We start from the raw sequence: 20774 nt of genomic DNA, 5'->3' as shown, positions 1-20774 counted from the left end.
ATTCTCGCAAAAAGAATGTTATAAAAATAGAAGAGTATAAAAAATATTTCGTACTAGTAGTAATTTTTTATATTTGCGTTGATTCCCATCAAAATGTTCGATGTATTATACTTATAATAAAGTGACTTAATCCCACAACAAGGACACATGCAATTTTTACAACGATGCTCGATATATACATATTGTTTACCAATAAAAATATTTGATGGCAATTAATGTTATGGAGTAGTCTCTTATGCCAGCAAATTACTTCCTCTGTTCTAAATTGTAGGTCATTTTGAAGTTTCTAGGTTCATAGATATTATTATGCATCTAGATATACACTATGTCTAGGTGCATAATAATATCTATGAACTAAAAAAGCTAAAACGACCTACAATTTGGAACGGAGGGAGTATTTCTCATCTTGACTCCATGCATATAAGAAAAGGAAAAGGCAATTTTGATATACATGACACCCATTATGGCGGATTTGGGTCTTGCAAGAGATTAAGGCAAGCAACGGAACTTGGTTGCACTAAAATTTGTTACACACACAAACAAAATAAATATATTACTCAAAGTAGGTTTAAAGTGCAAATATTAAAATCTTAGCAGATGACTAACACAACCCTAAAGGGTTAACAAATCCCTGATAAAACTGGCATCCTTTCTATAGACTAGCTAGTAGGTAGGATCATCCTCTACGCCCAATATACTTCGCTAGCATCATTTTCTCTCTTCTCCATGCGCTGAAGTAGATTAAGCAATCGATGACTACAACATTACTCTCCTTGATAAGGGAGCCTTTTAATTTCTTACTCTCTCATAAAGTCACGACATACCGAGTACTGATCATGTTGGAGTATAAGTGAATTGTCCATCTCTCACCATCAACTTAAGCTTCTGGGTTGATCTGATTGGTGCATGCAACTCAATAGACTAGATTAAGATAGGATTGTTATAAGAGAAATTTTATAATGTTGAGGAAGAAAATGTATCCGTGCGGCGCGCGCCTTGCTAAGGCCAGTTGGCTTGGAAAGAGAGAGATTCGCAAAGCGGCCGAACAGGCGGCGATCGGGTGAGATCTTACGGCTTACCGGATGTGGAAGAACGGAGACTCGGATAGGTAAAGTCAAGCGATTCCTCTCAAGTCTCAAGCTCGCGGCTCGTCGTCCAGCGGTCCAGGTCAGAGAGAGAGAAGAGAGGAGGAGCAAAACATAGGAGGGGAGGTGGGGTTTGCCCTGTGTACTTGTAGGCGGAGGGAGAGGCCGTGACCAGGCGGCGCTTAGGACGTCCGGTTTGTGCCAGCGCAGGAGCGGCGCAGCGCGCATGTGGAGGGAGGGGGGGCGTGCAGCGGCTGCATGATTGCATCATATGGCTTGCTGGTAGAAGGGCGTCGACGCGTGGCGCTCCGTGCGTCGTTGGTGCGGCTCTGGGCGACGCCGGCTTCGCCTCAAAACAAGCGGGCTGCGGCTGCGGCCTGCGGGCACACAACCCGCTTGCCTGTCTGTATATCTGTGTGCCGTTGAGCAAACAAGGCCCTAGACATGCCTGCGACTGCGATCATATCTGCAACTGCAACTAGCCATAGGCTATAGCCAACATGTCTGCAAGTCTGCAACTAGCCAACATGACGTGATCCACAGATTTGGTGTAAACAAAATGCATTGCGCTATTTGCTTTACTGATCGATCATCATATTTATCAGAGCATCTTTACCATCTAAACGCCGCCGCGTACTATTAAAGAGTTGAAAAAGGCTAATACAGAGGAACAGCCGGATGTTGCAACCCCATGATGTGAAATGCGTTGCGCAGGCAATTCTCGAAACAGCTACCGAGTATTTGAGCAGAAGGAGAGAATATCTAGTGTTCAAAAAATGCTTGAAATTAAAGGCTTAATACACGCATCACGTATTTGTTCACAACCTGTCTTCTATAGCTCATGACGCTCTCGTCTTGCTGCCGGGGACGGTGGCGCCGACCCTACCCTCGAGCCACGAGATCACGTCGGCGAAGACGCGCTCCACGTCCTCCGGCCGTTCACCCATGAGCACGTGCCACATCCCGGGGTACAGCTTCAGGGTCTTGTCCCTGCTCGACGCCCTCTCGTGCAGCAGCTTGCTCCCGTAAGGATCGGCTACGACGTCGTCGGTGCCGTGCAGGACCAAAAACGGCAACGATACCTGCCAGCAGCGCAATCATTTGTGAGATATCTCGTTGGATGTTGGATGGTTAAAATGTGGCAGGAATCCCATGATAAACGGGGGAATTCACGTGTTTTCAACGCTGCAATCACCTCATGCAGATTCTTCTCGACGTCTAGGCTGACAGTGAGGAGCTCACTGCCTGTCTGCAGCGACAGGTTTCCCTTGTACATGTACGGGTTGGAACGGATCTGCACAAGAATTCAGACACGGAGTAGCACTGACTGAATACACGTCTGCATCAACTAACAATAGCATGTTTGATACAAGCTTTATTTTCTGAGTCGGTTCATTCTCTTTCTTCTTCATAGTTTATAACAAAAGGATAATTACCTCTTTCTTGAACTGGGGATCTTTGCAGACTTTGTCGATCATGTCCGTGGCAGGGATGACTCTCCAGCTAGGCGCAACGGCGCTGATCATCTTCAGTGCGCTGACGACGATCGGGTGAGGACGCATGTCGTCAAAGATCTGATATCATGTGACAATAAAGTGTCAACGAAAGCAAACCATTCTTATAAGAATATTCAGAACTACACGTGGGGCTACTCGTGCTAAGGAAGAATCCCACAGAAATAAACAGCAAGACAACCGTCTATAGTCAGAATAAAGGAAAATCTAGGCATGAGGCTCAAGACCATTTGACTCTTGACAAGAAGAAATGAAATGATTTCATAAAAAAACAAGAAGAAAAAATGAAATGGTAGCATGAATTATGCAGATAGAGGCGTGTTCTTTCTGTTGTGGAATTCAGTTGAGATAAGGACCTTGCACATAGGAGCAAGCAGCACGGCACCATCCCAGTAGAGAGGATCCTTCCTGTGGAGCTGAAGCACCACGGTTCCTCCCATGGAGAAGCCGTAGAGGAACCTCTTCTTTGACCTGTTCTCCTGCTTCTCTGAAAAAAATGCAAAGTGCCTATGCAAGTTAATCAACAAGCAACAATGGAGATCCGATGCTGTTATAACAACTGGGATTTACAGCTTCGTCCTCACCGCAGACACTCTTGAAATGGTCAGAACAGTCCTTGACGACATTGCTGAAGCTCGATATGTAGCCTTTTGATCCTGAAGATTTACCGTGGCCCTCATGGTCGATTCCGTAAACAGCAAATTCGGAGTGTACTAATCGAGCAGCGGTATCTGTATTTTAAGCAAGTTTGGGAGTATCATGCCAGTAGCTCATGGTTTTCACTGATGAACAGAAGAAATTATGATACTGAGGGGTCGTACCTCCCATCGATATGCTGCACTCAGCTCCATATCCTAGCAAATTTGATCCAAGACAAGAAGATTCGCCTTTTTTTAGTCATTTTATCAAGGCATAACCGATAGACAGAGTGAAGAATTGCAAGGAGAAGACGTTGGTAGTTGGTACCATGGCAGATAAAGATCAGAGCTCTGGGCTCCAATGCCTTTGGCGTCCATCTGCAGGTGAAGAGCCTGTTTCCTCGTGAATTCACAACGAAGTCCTGTTCAAAAATCAGGCAGCAATGCGTCGTGTTAGCTAGTACAGCAATATAATCAAAAGAAAGTATCTGGCCGACAGAATTGCAGCATAACCAACCTCTTCATACTTGATATTATCTCTGTACTGAGCCTGCAGAAAATCAGAAAACCAATTACTAAGAGTCACACGAGACAAACAAACCTGAAGAAACAGGGCAGATTGTTTCGGAATATACCATTAGAATTTTTCTGAACGCTGTATGACTATATCCAACCGATTAGTGAGCACAAGAGCACAGGTCACAAGAGGTGCTGCATCATATATATACTGCACCTGCCTGAAGACAATTCGTTAACAGCACATTGCGACGAGGACTGGTCTTCAGATGTCAGAGAAAAATCAGTCTTCAGCACTAAGGAAAAGTGTAATTTTCTCCTCATGCCTCCTTTGCAGAAAAATCGTCTGGCGAACGTCTTATAGGAACCAATCAAACTCAGATGGGTGAGAGCGATGGAGGGAGCTTCCCAGGTAGGAGAAGATAAATTTGACATGTGCACTGGGAAATGGTAGACAGGAACAGGTGTCGCATGTTTGTGATCTTCAACATCGTCAAGTGTGAATTGGAAAAGGTGATTTCAGATGTGATTCAAACAAGTATTTCGGATACTGGCGAGCATCTCTTAGACTTTTGACATGGTCAGGCAGTTCAGCCGTCAGCGCGTGCCATCAAGCTGTTCAGAGCAGGGCAACAGCCGAGCATGTCGTGCACGGATTCCTCCGAGATGGTGACCAATCCAAGTGTGAGGTGATGGAGGCTGGGGAAGTGGATCTAACGGGCAGCTTCGTCTGGGAATCGGCAGCTTGCGAATCTGACAATTCGGTGGATGAACAGGAAGCCGCTTTTGTGGAAGGCGGCATCAGCGGCCTTGGGGAAGCCAGAGCCCAAGGGCAGGGCAGTAGAAGACAAGCTCTGGAGATTGTCGACGGCGCGGGGTACTGGAGACAGCCGTCCAAAATGATGCAAAGGTCGGGAGTCGCAGGTACGGAGAGTGCGAAGTACGAGAAAACAGTGGGTGACGGTGACGCCCTCGCGCTCGCCAGAGGGGATGCGGGAGACGACGGCCGGCCTCACTTATGCAGTTGTGCTATGCTTGTGCCACGAGCCTCCCGCCGCCACGGGGTGGAGAGGATCTGTGCGCGGGCGCTGTCCTTGGTGGGGACGACAGATATGATGCTGCAGAAGACCTGCTCATGGTTGATTCGATCGGCGCTTCTTTCTAATTCTTCGATCTCCTCCGCTTCGCTTGAGCGCTGCGCCGGTGACGACACCCATGGCGGAATCGGATTAGTCGGCGCCAGCTTCTTCTCCTCTTGGCGACTACAAATTCGGAGGAATCGGAGCAGCGGTCTGTCGGCGAATAAGAATGGTGTAGAGCTGGCCGGCGAAACTCCGGCGGGCTCCCCATCCACGTCGGGTATCGGCGGCCGGCGAGCGCCTTTTTACAAATTAACCCCTCGTTTGGATCGCGTTTAATAATCGCGATCCGAATATTTACAATAACCCCCCTAAAATGGATCGCGATTAATAGTCGCGATCCAATATCTTTCATTTAAATCCCTGTCGAGGAGGAGATCACCGACAGCTAGTGATTTCTTCCTCGCCTCCGTAACGCGGCCCTCCCTTCAGCTTCAGTACTTGTTCTGTAGCCCAGACTTCCCTTGTGGATGGATCTGCTGAATGCTGATTTCTGGTGGCTCTTCACCTGCAAACAGAACAAATTTCCTCAATTTTGTTTAGTTTTTATGCTTCCTAGCAAGAGGAGTTTGGTTATTGTGGATGTGATAGTGTAGAATCCCATTACAAGTCAAGGATTTTGGTTCGGTTGATCGCTATCCATCAGGAAGGTCAAAGTTAATGCGTACAGAACCCTTAACAGGAAATGTCCCAAAGATGTGAACTGATTTTCCTTGGATGATTAATTCGATTTCTGTTATGAGATCCTATTTGCTAGTTGAATTGATAGAGAGATAAAAATACTGAACTGCACACCATCCTTAAACGTTGCATTATTTGGTACAAAGTGGCAAGTGAACCCCACACGACATATCTGTCACGACATATTTAGCATCTTTTAGACACTTGATGTGCTACACATTTCTGAACCATTGGCTGTACAAGTCGCCCTTTCCTCTAGCCAAGTGATAATGTCAGAGTACACGCGCTCAACGTCATCAGGGAATTCAGCTGTCAGTGCATGCCACATCCCAGGGTAGAGCTTGAAGTTTTTGTCCCTGCTTGATGCTTTCTCGAGCAACAGCTGGCTGACGGAAGGATCAGTCACGATGTCGTCTCCACCGTGCAGGACCAGGAATGGCATTGTCACCTGAATAACTGAAAGTGTTTAGCATGCTTTCGATTTTCAAACAGTAGTTTCCGAACAAGGAAGAGAGCGAAAGGGAATTGCCTGATTCAAGTTCTTCTCAATGTCTAGGCTGACCATCAGAACTTCATGACAAGTCGTCAGGGGGAGCTTTCCTCTGTATATATATGGATTGGAACTGACCTGTACATAGATAGAAAAGAAAACAAAAAAAAACTAGTACTAAATATGAGGTCAATTGTAATTTTGTAATTGCTGGTTCAGTACATGTTATCCTCACTTTCTACTTTGTCTAAATATATAATCTGTATCTTAACCTCTTTTCTCATCTCTGGATCTTTGCAGACTTTGTCAATGATGTCAGGTGTGGGTATGATCCTCCAACTAGGCGCAACAGCACAAATCATCGTAAGAGCGCTGACAACTATTGGGTGAGGCTTCATGTCATCAGAGACCTGACATCATATGATCAGAAAACAGGAACTGTCGGATTAACTGCTTAAATAAAAGCACTCGGATGGTGCAGAACGAGTCCAGTACCGCAGGTAGGCTTGAGAGGGAAGCTGAAAGCAAGCATTTCATCGTGCTATGCCCAGACCTTGCACATAGGAGCAAGCAAGATGGCGCCATCCCAGTAGTCTGGAGACTTCCTTTGGAGGAGAAGAGCCACACTTCCGCCCATAGAGATGCCGTAAAGGAACCTCTTCTTCCCCCCTGTTCTCCGGCTTCTCTGAAATCAGGTGCTGTCATGGTTCAGAATGCGTATTTTTAGTTTGGGTGTCCAGTCAATGAAACAATGCCATTCAATTCGTACCACAAATACTCATGAAATAGTTGGAGCAGTCTGTGACGATGTCACTGAAGTTTGGTATGTAGCACCTCCGTCCTGATGATCTGCCATGGCCTTCATGATCTATCCCATAAACACCGTATCCAGCCCGCACCAACCGAGCTGCGGCATCTGAATGTTTTTGTGCAGCTTGTTACTTCCTAATATATTTCATCCACATCTGCTGTTCAAAAACTCCAGCCAAGTCAACAGAACTAGAGGACACTAGTGATACCTCTCATTGATATGCTGCACTCTGCTGCAACTCCTGCAGAAGAGAAATCAAGAACTGCAGTAGTGTGTCTGATTTTGTGCTGGGAACTGGTTATACAGAGACGAGTTGAGGATAGTAGTACCATGGCAGATGAAGATCAAAGTTTTGGGCTGAAAATTCAGCGGTGTCCATCTGCAAGTGAACAGCTTGTTGCCCCGGCAGTTTACGATAAATTCCTGCAGAAAGTGAAGGTCTCAGAGAAAGTGATCAAATGATAAGGCGACCATGGTCAGTGCACTGAATAAAACGAACCGACTTCTTCATACTTAATATCATCACTGTGCTGATCCTGAAGAAATGACAAATCAGGGTCGACAGTTCAACTTGGATCATAAGAGGTAAACTAATATGAAATCATCAAGGTAGGATGTTCCTGAACGTACCATGACTAATTGGCTGTCCTCGAAATGTCTTTATGGCTAGTGAACTTAGCATGAAGGGCGCCAGTACATAGAATATATATACCGCTCCTTGAACAAAGAAATCAGTAACTAGCACATATAATGAATCTTTAGGATTAAGGAACCTGAGGGTTCTTAACTCTAAATCCCTTTAGCAGATTATTCAATCCGAATCAAGCCAATGGAAAGTGACGGGGTTTTGTATAGCAGTGTGCCGATGAAACAACTGTTTTGTGTTTAAAACTGCAACTTGCCAAACCAAACCCTCGGCAGCTTGAAAAACCACTTGCATACAGAATCTCTGTGAACGGTCTGACACAATTGGTCGAAATCAGGTAGCACTATTATTCTCGGTTTCCTTCGTGCTGATCTTGTTCCAAACTTCCAATGGGAAGAAAACTCGATCCACTGATTTGGTGGAAAAAGAAATGCAATGCACACAAGATTCAGATGTGGTATTACAGTGAGTAGTATGGTGCTGTGGATATGCTATTAATATAATGACTTTTATTGAAGTAGAGTATTGCATGGTTCATATCTCAGGCTGCAGGATCAGCAGGGTCAACATCATCTTGTGTGGAAGAAGAAACATCTGCCGGAAGCGGAACCGGCTGCCAGCCGGTGCAGCACTGCAGGAGCATCTTGAGCGCCATCGACGTGGGCTGAACCGAACACGATTGGTAAAAGTCCTGGACCTTGAAGTCCCACAGCTCATCTCCTGGAGCATCTGAAGCATCGGCAGCGCACTGCTGCGCGCCATTCAGGAACAGGTCGCCTTCGGACCGGATGTGCCCGCTTGAGCTTTGATCGCTGTCTGCTGCCTGCATCCATAACCAATTCAAAGGTTGTTCAGTTCCTTCAAGGTAAAATAACCAGTCAAGGGGGGGTTGGGGGGGGGGGGGGGGGGGCGGTACTGAAGGAATAGAATTACCTGTTCTTCCATGTACCTGAAGACTTCCTTCTTCCTTTCTGCCTCGTAAATGTTGCACTGGGAGATAATCTGTGGCATGCAGCTCGAGATGGTACACGGTTATGAGAGGAATAAAGGTACAGCTATGGTCTATGAACAAGCAAAATGCTCAGTGTTAACCTGTGCCTCGACGCTGGCACAGACAGCGTAGATGCCCCATCCCCTGGTGTAGTTGTTGTAGAGGTGCACCCTGCCGAACCTGACGCGCGGGTGCCTCTGCCGGGTGCCGTCGAAGAAGCAGTGGTGGATGGTGACCCGGATGCGGCGGTCCTCGACGTGGGCGCTGCTGGCCCCGACGAGCACGGCCTTGTCGTGCGACGCGAGGTGGCAGCGCGAGACGGTCACGTCCGTGCTGCCGCCGGTGACGTCCACGAGGCCGTCCGCGAAGTCGCGCAGGCTGCAGCGGTCGACCCACACGTGCCGGGACCGGGGCTTGATCTGCACCGCGTCGGCGTCGTGCCCGCGCCCGCCCTCGACCTCCAGCGCGCACACGATCACGTGCTCGCACCGCCGGAGCTCCAGGCCCGCGCCGGACAGCCTCACGCGCCGCCCGCGCCCGTCCAGGGTCTTGTAGGAGGACACCCGCACGCCCGAGGAGAGGTGGATGGTGCCGGACACGTCGAAGACAATCCACAGCGGCTCGTGCCTCCGGCACCCCTCCCGGAGCGAGCCCGGCCCGTCATCTGAGGAAAATTCGTTTTGGCAGTGTGGTGCGGCAACTTGTCTGTAGGTCAGGATGGATAAGCGAGGGGCATTACTACCTTCGAGGGTCGTGACATGGTAGACGTCGCCGTGGAGGCCGCCGATGGCGTGCCGGCCGAAGCCCTCGGCCTGCCCGGCCAGGGCGCGCAGCGAGGAGTCCACGGTGGTGTACGGGAGAAGGGACCTCGCGTCCTCCATGGTCGGCTCGCTCCGGAGCTGTCCGTCGGAGGGAGGAGGCGCCATGGCGATGGAAGATGGACAAGGGACGAACAGGGGTGCGGTATTTGTTGATGGCGCGCAGCAGGGTGAAACGTACGGTTGCTGCTGTTCGACTTAATTGCTTGGGCCGTTCCGCTTGAGTGGCGCAGGCGTTCCGGGCCGGCCCAATAAGCCATTTTATTCCACCTGAAGGTAATTAATAGTACTTTCTTAAAACTACCCCGTTATTTTTTTTCGAGCGTGCAAGCTTTTTCTGAGGTTTGTACTTTTTTATGATCTACAGTACTATATCAATGATCAGATCTGTACCCAGGACCTGCCAGTCAACATCTTACGTCTCGGTGGACAGTCACAGACTGGCCACCCGGGTACAAGTACAACCATCCATCGATCAGCGTCTCGGAGACTCTGACGCACACTAAACTATCGCCGATTACGATTAACTATTGTTATAAGGACGGCATGGTGGTCGCCATCGTATAAAACAAAACGGAACGTGCCTCGAGCCCATAACTCCCGGGTATGAGTGTGACGGGGGACGTGACAAACTCTAGTCTCCTCCACGTCGGCAGTCTCAGGCACGTTTGGTTTCTTTGCTTATTTTTAAGCAAGTGTTACATCAATGTTTGTATACTAATTAGGAGTATTAAATGTAGGCTATTTACAAAACCCATTACACAAGTAGAGGCTAAACAGCGAGACGAACCTATTAAGCCTAATTAATCTATCATTAGCAAATGTTTACTGTAGCAACACGTTGTCAAATCATGGACTAATTAGGCTTAATAGATTCGTCTCGCCGTTTAGCCTCCACTTATGTAATGGATTTTGTAAATAATCTACGTTTAATACTCCTAATTAGTATCTAAACATTGATATGACACTTATTTAAAAATAAGCAAACCAGGCCTCACTCTCTTCGTCTTGGACTCATCCTCTTGGACTCTCGTGACGTCGACGTTCCAAGCGAAAGCGCACTCGCACTCGCACTCGCTGAAGCCACGCTGCTTCGTGCCTTCGCACTCCCCCACCACGTGCCGCTCCGCTCCCGGGCTCGCTGACCGGCGGGCCCCACGGGTCCCCCAGTTTCCCATCTGCTCCCGCGCGTCCGAACCCCACCAAATCCTCCCCGGCAAAAGCTCCACAAGCGCCAAGGAGACGTTACCGTCTCGTCCTTCTCCTCCCCCACGCCCCCTTCCTCTCGCCTTCCTCCTTGACGCCGCCGCCGCCCGCTGCGTGGGTCGCGGTCGCTCACTCCTCTTAAAGCGCGGCCTCGCCCAAACCCTACCTTGGAAACCCTTTCACGCCACGGGCCCCCCCAATTCCGCCTCTCGCGATGTCGCTCGAGATCCACGAGGGTAAGTCCGGCGGGCGACGGAGTGGTGGTCGATCAAATGTTCGATGCTTAGCTTCTGGCGTGGCATGGCGCTGATTGTTTTTTTTTTTGGGTGCAGAGGATGGTGGCGCGTCTGGTGCTCGCCCCGCGAAGGTGATGTCTGTTTCGGGGAGCGGGAAGCGGGGGCGGTACGTGCGGCAGGTGACGGGGCGGCACAACGACACCGACCTCCACGTGGCGGCGCGGGGCGGGGACGCCGCGGCACTGCGGCGGGCGCTGCGCGAGGCCGCGGCGGCCGTGGCGACGGAGGAGGGGCCGGAGGAGCTCGAGGCGGCGCGGCGCGCGGTGGCCGCGGAGCCGAACGAGGCCGGGGAGACGCCGCTCGTCGCCGCGGCGGAGAGGGGGCACCTCGAGGTGGTGGTGGAGCTGCTCCGGCACCTGGACGCCGAGGGGCTGGCGGCAAAGAATAGGTCGGGTTACGACGCGCTGCACGTCGCGGCGAGGGAAGGGCGTCGTGGTGAGTTGCTGTTGAGTTCTCTGTTATAATTCGCGTATCTCTTATCTGTTTAGTGCAATTTGGAGCATCGAGCTCCCTGTTGCTTGTCTGGTTGTGGACTTGTGGGTAGTGTCACTTTAGCACCCAATCCTCATCTCAGTTTGAACCAAATAAGAGTAGTTGCATAGTGCGTGTGCCGATTTGGTAACTTTCATTGTAGGGATATGCACATAACACACAGTACTGGTGAGAATATATATTTTTTATTAACTTACTAGGCAACAGACTATGATGCAAAATAGAGATCCATAACAGTTGTATAGTTCTCTCTGTTTGTACAGAATTCTGCTATGATTATTTGTTCATTTATCCATCATCTGCAATTAATAGCTCTCAGAAACTAGGCCCCTTGTTAATCTATGAGCTCAGTCTCCCATTGTGTGTGCACTTGTGGGAGATGTACAAACTGTTTCTCTTCAAAGACCCTTATACTCTAGAATTCAGATAGAATCACTGTGCAAAATGGGATGCACTTTTGAGGGCAGATTACTATAGAATAGTTTGGCGTGTTAAATTTTATGTGTGAGCGATCTGGAATTGGGACTTTTGGTATGGTAGGAAATGTTCTTAGCTGCATGGGGACATAGCCAAATCAAAGTGTGGCCCTTTGATGTGTTCAGTAGATTATGGATAGTTTGACAAATCCGTTCATACTAATTTTGCACATGGTACTTGTGAAGCTAACATAACCTATTCGCTTATATCAAGGGAAATTTGGGATTATACAATCCATATGCATTGACTTACTCTAAAAAGTATCTTTATTTCAGCTGTTCCTGTTTGTTATATTAACATTTAACAGGGAGCAAAATATCCTAACGCCTAGGAGTACTTTCTTATCAGCTGTTGTGCAGGAAATGTTACTTCATGACAGGATGCTTGCCAAGACATTTGGTCCTGGAAATACTACCCCGCTTATATCAGCAGCTATGAGGGGCCATATCGAAGTTGTTGAACTGTTGTTGGAACAAGATGACTTTGGATTGGTGGAAATGGCCAGAGACAATGGAAAAAATGCCTTACATTTCGCTGCTCGACAGGGACATGTTGGAATTGTCAAAGCATTACTTGAGAAAGATCCTCAGCTAGCAAGAAGAAATGACAAGAAAGGTCAAACTGCTCTTCATATGGCCGTAAAGGGAACAAGCTGTGATGTTCTTAGAGCCTTAGTGGATGCTGATCCAGCAATTGTAATGCTGCCAGATAAAAATGGGAACACGGCTTTGCATGTCGCAACAAGAAAAAAGCGAGCAGAGGTATTACAAACTTTTTAAATTGATGTTACATCTGCAATGTGCATGTATCTGTTGATAGCTGCTCATAATCCCTCTCGGTGATCATTGCTCTCTCCTTTCATGTTAAGACACGTATATGCATCATTCCACATGCATCGACATTCTTCTTCCAGTCTTAAAGAAATTCCATGAATAAAATAACGACTCAGATTAGGCCAGGTATAAAGTTTAGTGCATATCTAGAGAACAAAATAACTTACATGCTCCTTATACCTCACTGCTAAATGATCTGCTTTAAATTATGGACTTAGGGTTTACTTCTCTATTGGGAAAATTGGCATTGAAATTTGAATTATATCAAGTCCAATTCCCAATGAGGCAATGACCTCTCTTTATCCCTTCTTTCAAAAGTGACCTAAAACGTCAGTGCTTTACTTTCAGGTGGATTTATCAAACAAAGAAATACATCAGAACAAAATTCGATCAGATTGTCTAGCACGAAATGTGCAAATACTTTCTAGTCTGCACTAAGTAACATCTTGTGCTAATTTGTGCTCTAGAGTAGAGTCTCACTAGTTTGTTAATCATATTGTGGAAATATTTCAAAAGAACCTTATTTTACCTTAACATACATAAAAAAAATAACTCGACCAGTGGGGAAAAGACCGTGACCCCAGGCTTTGGAGATGCTACTAGAGCGTTGCAACCACTATGCTACAAGACTGTTTGATATAGGATAAACAATTACCCACTTCCTAATTAGATTTTTTTTACTTGTGCCTAACTTAATTATTATTATTATTTAAGCTCTGTTGTATTTAATGTTTTTTCTGTTTCTTATCTTCTACAGATAGTTAGTGTTCTTTTGCGGCTACCAGATACCCATGTCAATGCACTGACCAGAGACCACAAGACTGCATATGATATAGCTGAAGGGTTGCCGGTATGTGAAGAGTCTTGCGAAATTAAGGATATTTTAACTCAGCATGGTGCACTCAGATCTAGGGAGCTGAATCAGCCTCGAGATGAGCTGCGGAAGACAGTGACAGAGATAAAGAAAGATGTCCACACACAACTGGAGCAAACGAGAAAAACCAACAAAAATGTTCATGGCATTGCTAAAGAACTCAGGAAGTTGCACAGAGAAGGCATCAACAATGCTACCAACTCTGTAACTGTTGTTGCTGTGCTGTTTGCAACAGTTGCTTTTGCAGCTATATTCACAGTACCTGGTGGAAATGCCGACAATGGACTTGCAGTTGTTGTTCAGGCTACCTCCTTTAAGATTTTCTTCATCTTCAATGCTGTAGCTCTATTTACATCATTGGCGGTAGTCGTAGTTCAAATAACAGTTGTCAGGGGAGAAACCACGTCTGAACGAAGGGTTGTTGAGGTGATCAACAAGCTTATGTGGATAGCCTCAGTTTGCACTACGATTTCTTTCATTGCCTCCTGCTATATTGTGCTAGGCCGCCACTTCCAGTGGGCAGCAATACTGGTATCTCTGATAGGTGGTGTCACAATGGCTGGTGTACTTGGTACAATGACATACTATGTGGTGAAATCAAAACGTATACGGAAGATTAGAAAAAAGGAGAAGATGTCAAGAAGAAGTGGCTCAAGCTCCTGGTATGACAATACTGAGCTCTCAGATACTGAACTGAACCCAGTATATGCCTTGTAAAGAGAAAGGGTGTCTAGACTTTGTCTGTCTCCAGGTTCGAGTATGTACTCACTAACAGATACAGTAGCTTACATCATTTGTTGATTGTACAATTTCTTTTGTAACAAAAAATACCACACAGAACTTGCCATTGTGCGAGGCTCCTGCAATTGAAGAATTTGATGGCACCAAATGTGCTCAATCTATTGTACGTGAGTTAAAAAAATTATTTCCTTTCTAAGATGTGCTTCTATACATTATCCTTCTGAGGATTACTTACATTTTAAAGCACAGGACATGGGCAGATTCCAGCTACAGAGTTACTTAATCCTTGAAGTGCTTTAAGTTATGTGCAAAACTCCCCTTTTCCAGATTGCATGACAGATCGTCTTGTTCATTCAATGTATGTGCACTTATGTGTAATTTGTTATGCTGCTGCTAAGTCTCAAGTATCTTGGTGCTCTAATACTTCATTCCTAGTTCTGAGCTTGCTCCTTTAATTCGGTGATGCAACTTCAGGTCTTGACACTTGATGGGGTTTTAGTTCCTTTTAAGCAGTTAGGCTGTTCTTAACATGCTATTTCGTCTTTCAATAATAGTTTTTTGTATACTGCAATTGTAGGATGTAGCAATAAAATTATTGGGCTAAATTGAGTGCTTATTTTCAAGCTAGACTCTTTTGTTGATCACTACTGTAAACCAGTTGATGTTAAGGATTACTAGCTCACGCTGGATGTAATTTTTGTTTATGCTATTTCGTTTTTCAATAATAATTTTTGTATACTACAACTGTAGGATGTAGCAATAAACTTATAGGGCCAAATTAAATGCTTATTTTCAAGTTCACTCTGGATGTAATTTTGGTTTTTGTTATTCTGCTTTCTGTATTCCAGGAACCTGTTCAGTCTTATGTAGTACTCACCTTGCCAGCAAGAGCATATGCAGTTATGTGTGCTGTGTCCATGATGATATTGTATATGATATTCACCTTGTCGAATCTACAATGGTAACTGGGATGCACATGTTCTGGTAGACTATGGTGCAGTTACCAATCACTGGATAGAAGATTAGTTTGGTCTGTCACAAGTTACTTTCCTTACTAATCTGGGAGTTGGCATTTCCCAAAAAAAAGAAAAATCAGACTCGGTGGCACAAGTTGGCACAGCAATCTAAACAGACTCAAAATTCTTTCAGGACTAAAAAGGCAGAGGGGCAGCTTATGTCATGCAAAACAACATAAGATTTAGCAACAACGCGAACACTGGCTAACTATTGGAGGCAGGGAGGCGTAAAGTTGGCCCTATTTTGTTGCTGTCAGTCCTAACACCGCTCAACATCATCAATGTAGTGGATAACTCTGTTTACCTTTTGCTTTAATCTTGTCCTGCCTTTTGTAAGCATGCTCTCTTAGTTTAAGGATTCCTGTCTTTACTCAGCCATTTCTTCAGTATATGTTCTGCTTTGAAGCTAAGGAATGTGATGCTCCCTTGTTTGGTTTCTTTTGTTTCCATTTAGGATAGATTCTGACAAGCAGTGTTCTTTAATGCAATTGTTTGATGCCTATGCTGATATAAATTATATCTGATCTGTCATTGTAATTTTAGCATTGCAGGTGCTTAAATGAGGAAAATTACTGAGTTGGAAATCTGGCATTATGGAAATGAAGCTGATCTTGTCCATTGGTTTTTAGCTTTCCTGGTCCCCTTAGGTGAGTGAACAAGTTGGACTACATTTTCCAGCTTAACTTTCAAAGTCACTGGATGGCCAGAGTTATCTCAGGAAATAGACAGCTGGAACTGTTAGATTTATCCTAGATATTAATCTTCTGTATTTAGTGTCCTTGATCTACTCCTTGTGATGGAACCTTTTACATTGCTGTTGTTATCACAATGAAATTTCGATTGATACTTCAGGATAATTAAGCTAGGGGGAATTGAAAATATTAAGTAAGTTGTAACCAGTACAAGAAAAGAAAGAAAGGCTGAAAACTGTTTGAGCTTATACAAGGTTCTACTCAAATAAGAGGAAAGGTAACAATTTTTTGTGCTTATTCATTTATTGCATTTTAATGTTTCTTACAATGCATATCAGCATCCCATCAAGCTTAGGCACGTGTTGGTGGGAAGGGACACTCGTGCCCCCACTACCCCCACCTCCACAATTTTTTTTGTTAACCTTGATGCTTCTTGTCAGATGATTCGTAGCTTTAAAGATGACCAACATATACCTGCAGGTAATTAAAGTTTCTGATATGTACTATGTTGTGGATACTCCTTTTTTGTTTGCCATGGCAAGACAGGGATGTAGTCTTTCAGGCTCTCATGTTTGAACTTTTTCATTTTTCGGCCACGAGTGTCTTGTGTGCTTATTAAATAAGGTCACTGCTATAGCATTTGCACGTTCCTTGGTTTATGAAGCCATGGTATTTGTGTTCTAAATAGCATATCTTAATATGGAGGCCAACTGATGATATCCAATTTCCAGGGAAAAAAAACTTCTTTGGTCCAAGTTGGGCATTTTGAGCTAATGTAAAGACAAGATCCTGCTTAGTTACTGCATTTACCTATCTTTGAAGAGTACATTTTCTGTGATGTGTTCAAGAAATAGGAATCAGGTAGGGTTTAATAAGAAACTTGTTTACACATGTGGATAGATAAGACCAATTGACCATTACAAAATGCCACCAACCAATAAACAATTTGCAGTGCTAGGTTGTGTTCCTGACTCGTGAATTTGTTTAGATTACCTTTCATTTTAGTCACAACACATGAATGTGGCTAAAGACACTGATCAGAGAAAATATTATATATGTTTAGTTTGTTGGTGAAATTTTCTCTGGTACATAGCAGACATATCAAATGCTTACATCGATTTTTCTCTAGTTTAAAAAAAGAGAGGGAACTTTTCAATATTTGTTGCATATTGGAACTGTTTGTCCTTCAACAGAAATTGCTTACATCAACTTTTTGAAGGTTATAACATTAAATGTGTATCATATCTTCAGAAATATCAAGATCAAAAGAGTACAGAATTATTGAGAAAACATTGAATTTACATTTATATTTCGGCTAATATCAAATATACCCTCTGCATCTTCAGATTCTGCTGCTATTTTTGATGCTGATGATGACATGAACCGGAAACCTGCATCACTTGCACTCTTCCTCACTGAGGCAAGCTGCTGTGACTTCTTGCAGTATGCTATTGCTCCCTGAATTGGATTGTCCATCTCTGAACTTGCACTGCTGCTCCTCCTCAGCACGGGTCCAACACCAGAGTCAGTTGAGCTTGGAATGGAGAACGAGGACGAATTTGATGAAGAGCATGATGATGATGAAACAGAGGATGGCTTGTTTGATGACGAGTATCGGATAATGACACTGGAGAAGGATCTTCTATGGCTGCACTCGTCCTCTTTAAGCTTGCTACCTAGTGTGTTCCTATTGCTGATGGGTGAGGCAATGTACCTGTTGCTTCTGATATTGCCAAATTGGTCCTTCCTCCAGGTCTTGAACTGTGCATTGGACAACTCGTCTGCTCTAGGTACACCATGCTTGTCATCTGGATTCCCTCCTTTAGTGGCAAATATTGTCTTCAAGTAAGCTTTTGATGCCTTGAGCTTGAGACCAAGGTTGAGATGCCTGATGAACTTGAGCTTCTTGGACCATGGCTTCTTCTCACAGGCTGCTGCCTCCTCAGCAGCATCACTACCAGCGGATATGCACTCATGGAAGTAGTACTCCGCATTGAGCTCACCACTGGCATAACATGAATTTGCTGCTGATACATTGCATGACTGGTATGGTGTTGCTGGGGCAGTGCTCGCTGAGAGTAAGCCCTTCTCAGCCGCACTCTCCAGGAGCTTCTCAACCATCTGAATGCGTGGTGGAAGATGGAGCGGTAGCAACTTGCCCTTGTAGAAGAGCTCATCTGCTGGGGATGCCATGGGCTCCCACTGGTCAAGTGGAGCTGGCATGTGGAATTCAAACTCTCGCGAGTGTTGTGGGGAGGTCGCCATGAGAGTGCTGTAGCAGAACAAGCTTGCTGTGGTGGTGGCCGCATCTGCTGCTGCTGCCGAGCTCAAATCCATATCTATGTAGTCCTCTTCTTGGAGTGGTTGGTCATGGCTTTGGGGGCTATGTTTTTCCATTGTTCTTGCCTCACCTTATGTGTTTGGTGAGTTGTGTTTTCTGGTTTTGGTTGGTCTTGGCAGAGGTGGTGGTTGCGTTTAGGAAGGAAGTGAAAGAAGTTTTGGCATGCTTTAAAGCAGAATTCCTGTAGCTACAGAGGTTTATAAATTGGCTTATACTTCTTACAAGGGCCCCGACACCTGTGCCCCTATGATCCGCCTTTTGTTTGCATCTAATCCTCTTTCTGTCGCGGCTATACGTAATGCAGTACTGTGGTGCGGAGTAACTGTTTTCTCTATTATTGATCTATATGTGGCTGCAATGCTTTTACGTGATTAGGTTATTTTACCTGTTCCTTGGCATGCTTCTCCTCTTTCCATGACTGAAGCTACTTGTTTTGTTTGGATGTGTAGGGTTACAAGGCAACCATTAAGATCGAGGCTTACGAGGTGATCACTTTTACTGATAAGTTATTTACAATGTCTACTGATATGTGGGGTCTGCACATCACTTGGTCTGCATTTTAACTGGACAGGTGCACTTGGAAGCTTCATATTCTTTCAAGCAAGTGCTGGGAGTAATTTTTCAAATGGTCAGGTTGCATGATGACAACTTGGGTTGAAACTTGAAATTTGAAAGGCCTTCTTGTTAAAAAAATAAGAAAGTTTTCCATGGTTAAATTCTCATCTGAAAGGTAGAATAGTTTGATGATTGACCTAGACATGTATAAGCGTTTTATTTTAAATCTAAAAGGAAGAACGCATGCCCTCAAAACATGGAGCAAGGTGCCATTTGTTTATTTCATCTTTATGTCAACCTTTGGAAGTGTGAAGGTGACATCAGTGGCAAGAGATTAGGCCCCCTGTTTAAGCTACCTGTCCAAACTGAGCGTGCGCAGCTAGGCGCTGTTTGTTTCTATGGCTCTGCTTGTTGCTGCCGTTCCATTCCTGGGATCCATTGTCAACTTTGTCTCGTTGGAGTTTGGTATAATTATTGACAATTGCGCGTGCATTAGCTCTCATCGAGGCCTTTATGCCTTATAGAATCTGTCTAAATTTGTGCTGTTTCTAAGGTGGACTTGTTTAGGGTTTCTAGCTTGTTTTTTTCTTATGTACAATTTTTTAAAAGCTGATGGTTGATTCTAATCACTCGCTGACTCATTTCATTTTTCGTGCAGATTTCTCAGAAACCTACTGAAGAAATACTTGAGTAGTCTGCACACTTCTTGTTTTCTTGGTAAGATACATCTTTATATACGAATTCGGAATTTGTAAAACTGACTTTATGATATGATTCTAAACCTGTTTTCTATCCCTTGTACCCTTAGCACCAGCTAAAGCACTAAGCAATGTTCCACAAATTGGATATCTTAGGAGCAGCATCAGCACAGCTCTAACCTGTGATTTTATTATCTAACCTAACACATTGACAACTTATAGGTCTGTATTCTTTTTCAGGTGAGAGCTAATTAGAAAGGGATGTCAGCTAGCTAGGTTAGGTGTGGATCAAGTGCCTAACACACTACTTAACGAAATTTAGCCGTACCAAGTTTGCAACCCCGAAGAGTTAGTCCGCTGAATTGCAGGCCTAAAGGTATATGAATTCTTTTGCGGGCACTATTACATGGTCGCTGGTGGTTGGAACTTGAAAATGACTCTTCTTTTCCTTGAGACAAAGAGTCATGCTTTGCCACTACAATTCTTTTAGCACTTGGAAATATTGTAGAAACAGTGCACCACGCCTGCCAAACTTTGCAATCCATAACCACCTTTCTCTCTCACTAGCTCAGTGACATGCTGCACTGACATGATTGTACCTGAAGATTCATTGCGCGTGATAGACGACAGTGCAAAGCCTAAACGATTAACTTAGGGTAGAGTAGTTTTTATCTTATCTTGCACAGTTGCTTAACAAGCTGCAGGTGCTTTACTGCTTTACCTGTACTGAATTTTCTTTCCCGTTGCAGACCACAGCTGCCGGACACTTCATGGTGGGAGCCCAATTCTTTTTGCGCCATACAGAGATTGGAAAGGAGGGCCCGGCCTCTGAAAGCTCTCAGAGCTCGAGGTGTTCTTTGCCGCTTCTCCAAACTTGGAACCGAAGCACAAAGCTTCTGTTCTCGCAGCAATTCTGGGGTCTCTCTAGTAACCTACGGACGGAAAGTTTGTGCTGAGTTTTGACTGCTTGTTTCTCCAGGTTCTGCTGATCATGATTACTCCGTGTTGCTTATGGCGTTAAGCAGTAATCTCTCGCTGTTTTGTTGTGCGTAACCATGAAATCATTAGAACTAAGCTATGCTCAACAAACGTGTCGCAAACCCCCGCAAGATTGCTTTGTACAGCAGACATATTCTGCGATGTGACTGAATTAGTTGCTTGGAAGATAACATATTTTAGACGAATGGAACAAATGCCTCATTTTAAGGGGGGGGGGGGGGGGGG

General features: G+C 45.2%; 4 protein-coding genes, 1 long non-coding RNA gene and 1 pseudogene across 7 annotated transcripts; 2 read left to right on the top strand and 4 right to left on the bottom strand.

The window, feature by feature from the left end:
* Window positions 1-1645: 1645 nt before the first annotated feature.
* LOC101774507 (caffeoylshikimate esterase) lies at window positions 1646-3914 on the bottom strand. The gene is made up of 9 exons (XM_012846238.2): window positions 3873-3914; window positions 3755-3787; window positions 3566-3659; window positions 3421-3453; window positions 3184-3330; window positions 2956-3086; window positions 2522-2659; window positions 2281-2379; window positions 1646-2167 (listed from the first exon to the last, which is right to left on the bottom strand). Exons 1-9 carry the CDS (start codon window positions 3873-3875, stop codon window positions 1925-1927), a joined length of 921 nt encoding a protein of 306 aa, XP_012701692.1. The 5' UTR covers window positions 3876-3914; the 3' UTR covers window positions 1646-1924.
* Window positions 3915-5769: 1855 nt separating this feature from the next.
* Window positions 5770-7397, bottom strand: LOC101774101 (annotated as a pseudogene).
* Window positions 7398-8007: 610 nt separating this feature from the next.
* LOC101773695 (putative pectate lyase 21) lies at window positions 8008-9437 on the bottom strand. The gene is made up of 4 exons (XM_004972184.2): window positions 9254-9437; window positions 8613-9175; window positions 8454-8522; window positions 8008-8343 (listed from the first exon to the last, which is right to left on the bottom strand). Exons 1-4 carry the CDS (start codon window positions 9435-9437, stop codon window positions 8062-8064), a joined length of 1098 nt encoding a protein of 365 aa, XP_004972241.1. The 3' UTR covers window positions 8008-8061.
* Window positions 9438-10590: 1153 nt separating this feature from the next.
* Window positions 10591-14409, top strand: LOC101781109 (ankyrin repeat-containing protein NPR4). Its single transcript, XM_004970445.3, has 4 exons — window positions 10591-10771; window positions 10868-11266; window positions 12149-12561; window positions 13391-14409. Exons 1-4 carry the CDS (start codon window positions 10750-10752, stop codon window positions 14222-14224), a joined length of 1668 nt encoding a protein of 555 aa, XP_004970502.1. The 5' UTR covers window positions 10591-10749; the 3' UTR covers window positions 14225-14409.
* Window positions 14410-17105: 2696 nt separating this feature from the next.
* Window positions 17106-18715, bottom strand: LOC101780709 (probable membrane-associated kinase regulator 4). Its single transcript, XM_004970444.4, has one exon. The coding sequence runs from the start codon at window positions 18351-18353 to the stop codon at window positions 17235-17237; it is 1119 nt and encodes a 372-aa protein (XP_004970501.1). The 5' UTR covers window positions 18354-18715; the 3' UTR covers window positions 17106-17234.
* A 73-nt stretch (window positions 18716-18788) lies between these two features.
* On the top strand, window positions 18789-20734 carry LOC111257389. 3 transcript variants are annotated; one of them, XR_002677802.1, is made up of 4 exons: window positions 18789-18925; window positions 19511-19569; window positions 19791-19926; window positions 20300-20734. It is a non-coding gene; the product is annotated as an uncharacterized LOC111257389 (long non-coding RNA). The 3 variants fall into 3 exon arrangements; XR_002677801.1 differs by having other exon boundaries at window positions 18789-18930; XR_002677800.1 differs by lacking the exon at window positions 18789-18925 and having other exon boundaries at window positions 18937-19569.
* Window positions 20735-20774: the final 40 nt, after the last annotated feature.

Source organism: Setaria italica, chromosome V, assembly GCF_000263155.2.
Source record: "Setaria italica strain Yugu1 chromosome V, Setaria_italica_v2.0, whole genome shotgun sequence".
Lineage (NCBI taxonomy): Eukaryota > Viridiplantae > Streptophyta > Magnoliopsida > Poales > Poaceae > Setaria > Setaria italica.
The sequence above is the reverse complement of the archived record's forward strand: the minus strand, read 5'-3'. Positions and strand labels throughout refer to the sequence as shown.

Excerpts from the sequence above, each read along its gene's own strand:
- LOC101774507 (XM_012846238.2), bottom strand. Across the intron at positions 3,454-3,565 it reads TCTGATCTTTATCTGCCATG|GATATGGAGCTGAGTGCAGC; the intron begins GTACCAACTACC and ends CAAATTTGCTAG. Across the intron at positions 2,660-2,955 it reads TGCTTGCTCCTATGTGCAAG|ATCTTTGACGACATGCGTCC; the intron begins GTCCTTATCTCA and ends ACATGATATCAG.
- LOC101773695 (XM_004972184.2), bottom strand. The coding sequence starts at position 9,437 with ATGGCGCCTCCTCCCTCCGACGGACAGCTCCGGAGCGAGCCGACCATG. Across the intron at positions 8,523-8,612 it reads GTGCCAGCGTCGAGGCACAG|ATTATCTCCCAGTGCAACAT; the intron begins GTTAACACTGAG and ends TGCATGCCACAG. Across the intron at positions 8,344-8,453 it reads TCAGGTACATGGAAGAACAG|GCAGCAGACAGCGATCAAAG; the intron begins GTAATTCTATTC and ends TTATGGATGCAG.
- LOC101781109 (XM_004970445.3), top strand. The coding sequence starts at position 10,750 with ATGTCGCTCGAGATCCACGAGG. Across the intron at positions 10,772-10,867 it reads GTCGCTCGAGATCCACGAGG|AGGATGGTGGCGCGTCTGGT; the intron begins GTAAGTCCGGCG and ends TTTTGGGTGCAG. Across the intron at positions 11,267-12,148 it reads GGCGAGGGAAGGGCGTCGTG|CTGTTGTGCAGGAAATGTTA; the intron begins GTGAGTTGCTGT and ends CTTTCTTATCAG.
- LOC101780709 (XM_004970444.4), bottom strand. The coding sequence starts at position 18,353 with ATGGAAAAACATAGCCCCCAAAGCCATGACCAACCACTCCAAGAAGAG.